The 12,676-nt window shown below is 34.2% G+C and overlaps 1 protein-coding gene across 3 annotated transcripts in view; it reads right to left on the bottom strand.

The window, feature by feature from the left end:
* LOC118199482 (techylectin-5A-like) overlaps positions 1 to 5,745 on the bottom strand; it is a 30,983-nt gene extending 25,238 nt beyond the window's left edge. The window contains exon 1 of one of the 3 annotated variants that reach the window (XM_085811312.1): positions 5,430 to 5,745. In XM_085811312.1, coding sequence (XP_085667438.1) covers positions 5,430 to 5,626 — 197 coding nt within the window. In that variant the 5' untranslated portion in view covers positions 5,627 to 5,745. Of the gene's footprint in view, positions 1 to 5,114; positions 5,237 to 5,429 lie in introns of those variants that run through there. The other 2 variants (XM_035371356.2, XM_085811311.1) reach the window with 2 other exon arrangements.
* Between the last annotated feature and the right edge of the window lie 6,931 nt (positions 5,746 to 12,676).

Below are 12,676 nucleotides of genomic sequence, written 5' to 3'. Positions count from 1 at the left end.
AGGAGAGCTGCCATTAACTCTAATCTTGCAAGAGTCAAAGTTTTTAAAGGAGCAACTTTACTTTTTGACATTATAAAGCTCACTTTGATTTGGCCATTGTAATTCACGTACCTTAGGAACGCAACAGCCCCATATGCCTTGGGACTGGCGTCACAAAACACATGAAGAGAAACTTCACTTATTTCTACACTTTCAAAAAACCTTCTTTCAATAGATACTGATTCAAGTTCACAAAGTTCAGAACACCAGGTTTTCCATTTATTTTGGAGGTCACTTGGCAAATCTTCATCCCATTGTAGACCACGTTCCCACATCTCTTGCAGAAGAATTTTCACAGTGATTACAAAGGGACTAATGAGTCCACATGGATCAAATATCTTTGAAATAACTCTCAAAACATGACGCTTGGTGATTCTAGCATCAATGGAATCCCTAACATCTCTTAAATCTAATTTAATTTTATCCTCAATCGGATCCCTCTTCAATCCCAAGAAACCTGTTCCTTGCCCGAAGTCAGTATTTTCCTCATATCCGTTTTCATTCCAAAGTTTATACAATTCCGGACAATTAGTTTTTAATTTCCTCAATTGAAATCCCGCTGCTTTTAATATCTCTATTGCCGTAGAAGTTAAATGATAAGCATCTTGAACGGTATTGGCTCCATAGCAGAGATCATCAACATAAAGAAAAGAATTTAACATGTCATAACATTTTGGATGATGTTCCTTAAATTTCTTAATGTGAAATTTCAAAACGCAAGCCAAGGAAAATGGCGAAGTAGTTAAACCAAATGGGAGACGATTTAAATGGAGAGTTTCGGTTGAATCGCCTACCTCTTCGGGAAACCACAAAAATTTAAGGTATTTTCTATCTTCCTCCGCAATCTCTATCATAAGAAAAGCTTTCTCTAAATCTCCGCAAAATGCAACTTGATATTCTCGAAATTTAAGAATTATGTCCAATAAATTTGCATAAAGATTTACTCCTGATTCTAGAGACTCATTAAGAGATTTATTATTTTCATTAGCCTTACTGCTACAGTCATAAACAATTCTAACTCGAGTTGTTTCCTTGTCATCCCTAATTACCGCTCTGTGGGGCATATAATATCCTGAATTTTTATCTTCATTAACACATTTTCCCATAATCTGACATTCTAACTGATCCGATATAATTTGTTTATACTGGTCATAAATTTCCTGATTTTTATTTAGTTTGTGCTTTAACGAATCAAAACGCTTTTTCACAACCTCATAATTAGAATTCAACCCAACTGCAGGTCCCAAGATTTCCTTCCACATCAATCTACAAACGTACCTTTCCCCATTAAATTCCAGAGAATTTTCAAATTTTTCAATCAACTGATTGTCCCATTCAGAAAAGTTTTGTTTGTCTGACTGAAATTCTTCTATTTCCCAAAATTTTTTTAAATCGCACAAAATGGAAGAAGAGTCCATGACTAAACATACATTTTCATAATTATTAGTTAATTTATTACTTCCTTCCACTCCCGCTAGTAACCGACCGAAACAAGAATTTATCGCAGTAATGTTTTCATTTAACTTTACTCTCTGGTCATAAACAATATCCCAAAATGAATCGCATCCGATAAGTATTTTCGTCTGACAGTCGCCAGAAAATGAATCAGCCAAAGGTAAACCTCTTTCCTTCAACGCATTGCGAATAGATACATCAGGAATTTTCAAGGACAAATTAGATATATAATCCGTTATGACAGCTTCTAACTCGTACGATTTCGAACTTTGATCCCTATTGCGCAACGTTAATGAAACGATACCGTATTCCTTCTCACGTGCTATTTTGTCTCCGAAAGCGAAAATAGCTATTCTTTCGTAGCGTATTGGCTTTAACTTTAATTCCTTAACTAATCGAGATGAAATAAAACTTCGATGACTACCATTGTCTAAAATAACATTAGTTAAGACTGAATTTTTATCCGAACAGGCTAAAACTGTACATGTTTGTAAAAAGGGCTTATTTTTGGTACATATATTACTATGAGACACAGAAATATTCTCGGCGTTTTTATTAGATTTAGATTGTGAGTCATTCAAAACAGTTTCGCTTTCCACTTGCTTCTCACAACCTTTCGTCTTAACATTAACGGGTTTATTTTTTCTACACACTGACTCATGATGAAAATTGCTTAAACAATTTTACACGATATTTTTGCCCTGCATACGCGAGACCTGTGATATTTCTGGAAACAACACCAGCATCTAGCTTCAGTCCTAAGCTTATTTATTTTTTGTTCTACATCCAATTTTTTACAACTTACGGAATCGTGATGACCGTCACAGAATAAACAAACATTTTTTATTTGTGCATTTAACGCTGAAGCGGTTGATATATTTTTAGGCTTTGAATAGTTTTTCTGATAAGTTTGACCACTTTGATAATTTTGGGAAAAGGATCGTTTTGTTTCGTAACTTTTTAGGGGGCTCATCACAGTTTCAGAAATTTCCCTAGATTCGACTTCATTCCTCAAAAACGTAATAATTTCCGAAACCTCACACTTCACTTCCCTGTTTCGTTTTCGGTGAAAATCTAACACCAAATCTTGTGGTAGCAACTTCAATAATATCGGATTCAATAAATGCCCATATGAACCCTCCGTTACATTTAATGAACGCAAATTTCTTATATTAACTTCTATTTCATCGTATAATTTACGCAAACCCTTAACATTAGACGAACTTCTCACGGGTTCTAAGCTTAATAATTTAGTCATATAAGAATTTATAATAAAATCAGTTCTACCATATCTTTGTTTTAAAAGCTCAAGACATGAGTCATAGTTTTTCTCATTTAATTCAAAACCCGAAACAACGTTATATGCAGGACCAGAAAGAAGAGATTTTAAATATTGGAATTTTTCAATTTTCGTAAGTGAATTGTTTGAACCGATTGCGCTATCAAAACAGTTTAAGAATTCCATAAATTTGCCAGAATCACCATAGAATCGCGAAATTTCTAACTTTGGTAATTTTAAAGCCGTAGCGGTGTTTTCCGAAACACTAGATGTGTTAAGAACTGAAGAAGTCCGCTGAACATTTTCTGCTGCTAATTCTTTAATTTTGCTTTTTAGTTTAATCTTAGCTAACAATATTTTGTCATCGTATTCTTCCGAAGCTTTTAATTCACCTTTAAATTTTTCCGGATCGTCTATGAGTGCTTCCACCTCTAAATCATGGCTTTTCAAGATCTGTTCTTTCGTTTCTAATAGTTCCAGTAGTTCTGATAATGAACTTACGCCTTCGACGGCTTCATCAAGCTTCTGCACTCTTTTAACTAGTTTAGTAACACTAGCGCGAACGTTACTTCTTTTTTCAATTATTTTCGAAAGCTTATCCATATTAACTCAGAATTTGTGAGTTCAAAAGATCTTACCTCCACAGTCCAGTATGCAATGTTACGTATCCAAAAGCGTACGTACAGTATCCAAACCTCTCAGAACTACAATCCAGTAATGATGACTAATTACTTCCGGTATTCCACATTCGCGGACAAGATGCACCAATTTTGCATCTAATGGTTCTGTGAGACTAAAGGTGCATCCAAGAGATAATAAGAGGTTTTGTTAACAATAACAACATTTATTTACAAGAAAATATACGAAAATTTCAATCAATTAGATATATTATTAGGCATCTCTGCCTTCCACGTCTTACACCTTTAGTATCCTGCCTGCCACTGACTATTAGGACGAACGCAGCGCCCTCTAGTCAGAATGACGCTGGCTGGAAATACGTAATAATGTCCACTATTTTATTTTAAAACTTAATTATTTACGATTTATTTAATAACTTATATTTTTAATTATCTCTTTGCATTTAATTACACTTTACTATTAATTGTTTAATTATTCTTCTCATTAATAATCAAATTTTAATAATTAATTATTAATTATATTACTAATCATTTTATTTATTTATTTATTTATTTTCTTCTTTCCTGACAGTCTTCCATAGAGCTCTTGCACTTCTAATTTTAAAAATTAATCCCTGAATACCAGTACTGATAATATCTTTTAAGTTATTTTTAAATTTTTCAAAAACAAAACATTTTAAGGTAAAAATAATGCTCGCAGAAGAAGCAATCCTCATGAACTAGCCTTAATACGAAAACACATCTAATCATTACATAAATTCTTACATTTTCTGAAAGTTTAAGCGAGAAATTACGTAATTCGTGTAACTATGTTTGGTGTCAAAGTCTATGTTTTAAATTTGTTTATGAACATTTAGAAGACAGCGTAGTTTCTTATGAATTACAGAATTATCTCCGCAGCCAATCGAAACTGTATTTTTTATTCCATTGTACTTTGTTAAACCTTTTTATGTCTAAGGATGTAAGCTAACTTGTATTTTTAAAAAGTTTCTGACCGAAACATTTCCATTAACAAAAGAATTTCTAGTCTGTTATTAGTCTAGGATATGCTATACTGAACAAATTTTCTATATTCTTTTTTCAAAACTATAACTCACACATACTAAAGTCGTAGAGTCATTAGAACTTTTTTGAAGCAGGGGACACGAGAAATGATCAATGCCTTCGCCGGGACTCGAACCTGGACCTCTCGAATACGCGCCGAGTGTGGTACCGTTACACCACAAAGAAATGCAGAAAGAAGAGAAAAAATACCTTACTCGTTCTTCCCCCCCCCCGGGGTCGACGTAGAGAACTCTGCGAAGCTACTGGCTAGGATCTGTACCTAGGCAGTCTCGGCCACGGGGGTATAAAATTTATGAACTTGGTGGTTCTGAAGGCTCTGGAAAAGGTCACCTATTGGCCGGCCTCGGAGTCTGGCATGTCCTAGCGCTGCGTGGTTCTAGTAACCCGGGGGTCTTCCCCGGGGTCGCTGGGTAATGTCCCGCTGCGACGGGCTCGCCCAAGCGACTGGTAGGAGCATTAGACGACCGGTGCTGCCTGGTGTCATATCCAGGTGGTGCGCTGCTCCCTTGGAGGGTAATAGTGGAGGTTGAACTTCCACGAAGTGCCCAAAGGAGAAGTAGACCTGTAGTGGGATTTAGTTTCCGGAACAGGGAAGCCAAAACTTACTTACTTACTTACGTACTTACTTACTTACTTACCTTACACGTTCTCCCTTTTTAAAGGGCTGATGGAAATTAGGAGACCCTATAGCCAAATCCTGGTGGTGAGAAATCATCATCCACCACCTTTTTAGTTCGAGCACCATTGTAGCGTCATTAAGATTTTTTATTTTTGAAGCAGGAAACACGAGGAATGAGCAATGCCCTCTCCGGGACTCGAACTTGGACTCTCGAATACGCCCCGAGTGTGCTACCGGTTACACTACGAAGGAAGGCAGAACGAAGGGAGAAAATACCTTCTGATCAAATTCTTCAAAAACATAATCACACATATTAAAGTTTAAATATTATTACCTGCTTTGAGCAATACACGCATATTTCTTCACATCATTCAGTAACAGTCCTGCCGTGTCGAGCAAATTAAAAATAGCTAGTAATGCATCATTAGTGGTTGAATTCTTTACTGAATCACACGTATTATTAGTAGCTACAACAACGAAAGTGAATATATTCCATGCAGTGTAGTAGAGACATACGCTAGCAAGTTTCATTTCTACTGGCGTAAAGCGTTCAAGAAGCTTACGAACAAAATGCACAGTTTTATTCACAGATATAGTGCTTCCTTTTAAAATTTCAGATTAAAAGATGAAACGTTATCAGTTTGCGCTTCCTTTCCCAGAAGTTATGAACCATCTGTTTATCGTTTGGAAAATCTGCGGGATTTTCCCATTCCATTTTGGCGATAATCAGATTAATCTGCGAACTTTCCTTTTTCGTCTTACTGTATATTTAGGCTCATTTATCAATGTACGGAGAGAAATTCTTTTGAGCTCACTTATCAAGCGAAGTACTTTCAAGGTGAAATAAACAATGCAATTTCCTGCTAATTTGTTTTAAAAAAATGGATTTTTTCTGCCACTTGGCTCAAGAATCAAATTTCGTGTTAATTTGTTAAAAAAAAAAAAAAAAAATAAATTTGAGATCCGAAACTGACAATGTTAAACAATCTTATTTTACACTATAAAAAGTTGTATTAGTACCCATAATATTATACTTTCATAATTTATCTCCGTATTTCCTTATAAGACATGCTTTAAAACATCCCGTTCTATAAGCAATCTTATATCATTTACTAATGTATGAAGATTACCTGATATGCCTTTAAGGAAGTCTTAGAAAAACGTGATATTGATGCAATGAAATAAGATGGTAATGAGTGATAAGTAAGTGGATAATGAAATAAGAAAGATATCAATGGCTGCCGTAAATAATGAAAAAGAAACGTAAAGTTGGTAACCGTAATTTTTGAGGGAGTGAGAGCAAAAGCGGCGTAACTTTTTTAGACGGTTTTGAAGGTTTCTTTCAAATTTTATATTACGTCCAAAGGGACTTTTTTTAACCTTTTCTGTGTTACCTTTATTTATTAAATATCACGTTCTTCGCACACAAACCATAAAATTCAACTCAATAGCAATATCGCAAAATAATTTTTAAATGAGCATATCTTTAGAATTTCCGATACACAGTTTCGCGAACTGGAGATAATTTTTTTTTTTTTTTTTTTTTTTTAATTTTATTAAATGAAATCTATAATAAAACACATTCCAAATCAGGGCTTCCAGATGCCCATATTCAGTGGACGCTTACCTTATTCAAAATCTGATGGCTCTATGTATCGTTGTTTTATCACAATGCAAGAAACATACATACATTTATACAGGATCTCCATTATTTAATTTTTTAAATATAACACAGGGCGGTAATATTGGTTGGCAACAGTTTGAAAAATGAATCAACGCAAAATGCCAAAACTAAATTTATAGTTCTTTCGAGCTAACGCTCCTTTGGGCTAATAACTAAATAAAACAGTACACATTTTAACAACAATGCAGAAAAATAATACGGATTTTTAGAAATTTACAAAAATATAAATAGTAAAAAAGAAGAATATATTTAAAGCAAGGAACAAGACTAACCTATGGTGCATGTATCAGAAGTGGCGGGGAGAAAAGGAAATATTTTTAAGTAAAATTTCTTACGCATTTCATATCTACATAAACAAACAATTAACGTATCACTAAATTCTGTGCATACTTTATTATTCTTACCGTATACTTCTTTGATCTTGAACCAAAAGCCTTTTCAGCAAATATGTAACTGCGTCCTCGGTTAATCAGTTTGCAGCCGACTCTCAGGGCATAACGTTCGCTTCATTTCTTATTCAATGTAAATGGACAAATGTGTGTTGTAAATAAGCAAATCTATTATTATAAAAGTTTAATGTAGTTCTGTAAATTTAAAATAATTTTTTTCATTTTAAATGCGTTCTTGTGATCTCCTGTTATCTGTTGTTAGCTGAAACCTGCAAATATCCTATGTTTTTGTATGTTTTTCCTTGTTTTCTTTTTTTTTTTTTTTTTTTTTTTTTTTTTTTTTTTTTTTTGTACGTTATCTTCTCCTTTTTTTACTTATATTCAGTAGATTTATTCTTAAAATGTTAGTGATCAGTAGTAGTTATGGCGAGTTTACAGCATTCAAAATTAAAAATTATTTTAAATTAATCATTTAATAGTAATCAAAATAGTTAATATTAATAATAAATGAAATAAACCGATGGTAGAAATGGTGAAATAATTAACTATTCGGTTCTAGAGCGATAGGTATTTTAAAATGCCTATTGATGACTAAATGACTTACATGAAGGTTTAGCTAAAATGGCGAGGTTTATCTTAAACTTTTACTCCTGTGGGAAAACAACTAATGACATAAATATAAATATCTTACACAATTTTCCCAGTGCAACAAGTAATCACATAAACACTTATCACGGAAACCGGTAATTGCAGAAACATAAAATAGCTTTGCACAGCTTTTTATTTGTATCATCGGCTATTTTTGCATCCAGAATGTTGAAACGTGTCATCATTCTAAAGTTTGTCAAGTAAAAATCAATAACCATGTATAAATTTTCCATAGAATATTTTTTTTCGGATTCAGATTAGTTCCTCAACTTTTTTTCTGCATATTTAAACAAAATTTTCCATGTTAATCATATGTATTCCATATTAAAGATAATTCTGTATTAATCAACGTTTCTCTGTATTAATCATACAAAGAAGATGAAAGCATGTGATAACTAATTCGGTTTTTCTCTCAGAAATTTTCTGTAGTGCATGCACCTATCAAGCATACGCAGTTCGACAGTAAAACGTAAGCTGTTTTGACGCCCAACCGGTATAGTGGTTAGAGTTGCTGACTGCCGTGCCGAAGGGCTCATGTTCGATTCTCGGAGAAGGCCTAGATGCTTGTAAATGTGTAGGTGCAGCGTGCGGCATTTAAGCACTCGAAATATGCGGCGAGCCAAAAGCCCTCTCGAGAGGTTGTTGGTAGAAGAAAGGGGGCAGACCCTCGGACCCGTCCCCCCCGAAGTGCTGTCCATCAAAACGGGGGGGGGAGCGGAACTGAGCTAAATCGCAGTGTCACTTGTAAGGTGCTCAAGGCTGTCGCCAACTATAGGCGTATCTTGCGCTCCTTCCCACGAGGAGTTTCGTGAGCTTCGGCTGACTATAGGTTAGGTCCCAAATATTATCGCCTGTATTATATTTAAAGAAACTAAATGATGAAAATGTGCATGAATGGATATATGTTTCTCGCATTGTCAAAAAACAACGATATCTAGAGTCATCAAATTCTGTATAACCTAGTCCTCCACCCGGATATGTTCACCTAGAAGCCCGAACCTTGAATTTCGAGTTTGTTTTGCTATCTATTTCATAAATATTTTTCTTCAATTTTAAAGAATTTTTGATCAAGTAACTCAACGATCTGAAAGCGAGCAGTGGCAGCACACTGCTCGCTTTATTAATAAAGTAATAAATAATAATAAGGAATAAAATAGTTTTATCTTCAGCAAGCGAGACTATCTATCGGAAGTATCACTTTTCAGATTGTTGCCACCAAATATTATTTACCTATATTATATCTTAAAGAAACTAAATATTGAAGAACCCGCATGAATCTGTATGTTTTTGACATTTTAAAAAAAACAGCGGTACCTAGAGTTATCAAATTTTGAATAAACATAACCATCCACTCGAACATGGGCACCTGGAAGCTCGAATTTGTTGTACTGTCTATTTCATATTTTGACAAAACTTCGATGAATTTTTTTATTGCAAAACTTTACAGTTTCAAAGCCTGCAAAAGCAGTGGCAACACTGTAGGGCAGAGGTTTCTCAGCTTTTTTGTCTCTAAGAGAACATTCTAAAATATCTGTTGGACGGCAGGCACCATTTACTTTTTGAAGGTGAATTTATAGTATGATAGAATTAATAATACAAACACATAAAAAAATAAATAAATAAATAAATAAAATCGGTCGCATTTCGCTTTGTGTGGTATCTGGGTTGTACGCAATTTCTATTTCATTAAAAATGAGAAAACTTTCACGTATAATTTTATTGAAAACTAATGCATTTTTATGGTGATCGCACAGCGGCGGGCACACGTTAAACGATCGGCGTGTGCCATGGTGCCCGCGGGCATAGGGTTGGGAACCCCTTCTGTAGGGAATAAAACTTTTTTATATACAGACTGTCTATGGAAAATTTTAAAGATATACTGTAATTAAATATTTTTACCCCAAATTGACGCCAGCCCAAATGCTTTCAAAACGTGTATGTGTCTGTAAATGGAAAAAAAAAAAAAAAAAAAAAAACGCCCAGAAGGGCAAAATAAAATCTAAATCATATTTCTTGATGAGGGGGGGAAAGCTTTCAGATTATCCCCATCAAGAAATGAATGCTTCTTCGTTATGTAAAGCTTGTTTAATGGATCAATGATCTAATTTCTCAGTCTGGAAAATATTATAAGTCGCCTTTAAAAATTTAGTCATGTTAAAGAGTTATGACCTTTTTTAAATTCGATTGTCATTCTGCGTTCGAACCCCTTTAATATAAATAGTACGTTAGTGTCCATTTCCATTTTGAATGTAAATTCTTTTTTTGTTTTACGATCAACTCACAGGATACCTGCTTTTCAAAATAATGAACTTGAATGGGCATTTAATTTTCTACAGAATCATTATACAGTGATTTTATAAACTTCATTTCTTATTTAATTGCCCGAGTTATTTATGGTAGAAGTTACAATAGCTGAAATGAGAAACAAACTAAAAAATTATCTTTGCTGTTGCAAGACAAATGTTTCTCTCAAAGTTGCAAGTGCTTGTTATTTTTGTTATCACTTGAATATAGATAAACTTTGCATCAGTGGAAACAAAAATAGCTAGATTTGTAATAAGCTAGGATTGACTAAACTTTAAACACAACATCTCTTTCCATCGCACCATCAGGTCTCTGTTATCGAGTTTTTTACAATTTTTAATTTCTAAGTAAAAATGAAGCTCGGATTTATCACCTTGTTGGAGTGACCTGTAAACAGAAGTAATTTTTATCCAACAAATCTAGGCGAGATTTGTTCCACTACTTTGTCATGCGCATCATTTTTTCCCCCTATATGCGATGTTTATTATCAAGAATTTCTGAAAAAAAAAATTATTTTTGAATTACCATTTCCTTTTAGATTTTCCATGCTTCCTAATATTAAAATCAACGTTTACAAATTAATCTGTAAAATGCCGCAAAAATTCGTCAAAATTTTAAATTCCACATCCATAGTAATTTACCCCGGTATCGCCAAGAATATTATAACAGCTAAAAATTAAATTTTTACTTTTAACTAAAAGCATGTAATTAAAATACCTTTCATGCATTTTATTTTGTATTCTTTAGTTTACAAAAGGAAAAAAAAAATGTAATTAGAGGGAAACAAATACCGTATCTGAAATTAGACGCTGAATTCCTGTTAATGAATGCAGCAACAAAGTGCACAGAATGGAATCATCTTCCCCCTTCTCCCAAGATCATCCAGTCTATCCGATGGCGTAAATTTGCATTAAATTTGTTTAAAATTCTGCTTGATTTAGACATCCGACCTTACTTAAAATCATGGAGCTTCTAACAATTAAGGACTTAAAAATCTATTATTGTTATCAACTGTGCTATTGCTGAGGAATCAAACAATATCTTTAAAATCGTCCAAATTCGGTAAATTATGCTGGAAATTACCAAAAATCTTCATTTGGAAGTCCTCCCTCCCCTCTCCCCGTCTAATGACGTAAAGACGAAAATCTTGGGATGATTATTTGACCGTTACACGAAAAGGAAATTTCAGCACTGAAGAAAACGAATTCTAACCGGATGTTGTGATATTATTACAAATACGCATGTCTGAAAAATTTCATATTTACTTATAATTAATTACATTTCTAATGTGAGGATTTATATTATTTTTTATGTAGCTTTATTTATATCTGGAATGATAGACATACGGCAACAAATGCGAAAGGCAAATTTAAAAATATTTCCTGAAAGTTTTTTTCTTATTTTGCTTTTTGGTTCATATGGTAGAAATAATCTATTAACTTTTGGTAAGTAGTTTCGGTTAAGAACAATCTGCTTTTTGCAGCATAATTCGATGCTTAGAGAGTTCATTTTTGAATCGTCGTTGGATGTCTATTGACTGTGACTCCTCTCCAATACTGTATCTTGCTCTTCCATTTTCATGCTGCACAATATAAAAGTAGTTTTTGTTGAACAAATTTTGAAGTAAAATTGCGTATTTTTACACTTCCAAAAACAAAGCGCAAAAGGCAGATCCGATCCGATCCGAACAATTATTGCTGGGGGTAGCGCGCTGTTTCCAGCTCTTGAAGAATTGCCAAGAGGCACATGACTTTAGTTAGTCTGACATAGTAAAGTTGTACGATTAAGATGATGGTAGAAGGGGAGCAAGCAAGAGGCCACAAGCCTAGGATTAGGCCATACAAGAAAGCGCGCAGCAACAGACGGAGAAGTGCAAGGTAGTTCAATCATGAGTATGTGTTGTGGTACTGGGAAAGTACTAAACATGACATAACGAGTTTGTAGAAAATACGAGTACAAACTCTCGGGCAAAAGGCAGATGGCAAATTCTGAACCTGAGCAGAGGAATAAAAGTCACATGCCTTGCCATGTGATATTCGAAAGGAATCGGAGATGCATTTCATACTTTGTCGGTTTCTATATTTCATGCTTTGCCGCTCTTAGGCAATGTGTAATGTTTAATCGTTTCATACACTGCTGGCCAGTTTTCAGCATTCTATAAAATGCCTAGGTATTCTATAGAATACCGGATTTCATACTTTGTCGATAATATATATATACACTCTAAATTCGATCCGAATCCAAAGGAGTGATATCCCACCTCCCTCTAATGCCAAAATGGCACCAACCTCCAAGGAGCGACTTTTCGCTCTAATAAAAAGCGGTTCCCACTCTCACAAAAAAAGGACTAAACCTTTCTTCGTTCGCTCTTCTCCATAGCGAGATATCGCCCGATATTCGGGTTACACGCATTACAAGGAGTACTCTGCTCACTCCTTCATGGTGCGATTGTTTATGTACTTATTTTATTCTACTATATTAAATATTTATCTTATTTGCAAACTGAAAATTGGTATTTACTGTATGTAAAGTTTATGGCTGAGGTAAAGTTTTAGA

Source organism: Stegodyphus dumicola, chromosome 2 (genome assembly GCF_044657685.1).
Source record: "Stegodyphus dumicola isolate Sdum_Otavi_A_Nest chromosome 2, ASM4465768v1".
In the NCBI taxonomy this organism is placed as follows: Eukaryota; Metazoa; Arthropoda; class Arachnida; order Araneae; family Eresidae; genus Stegodyphus; species Stegodyphus dumicola.
The sequence above is the reverse complement of the archived record's forward strand: the minus strand, read 5'-3'. Positions and strand labels throughout refer to the sequence as shown.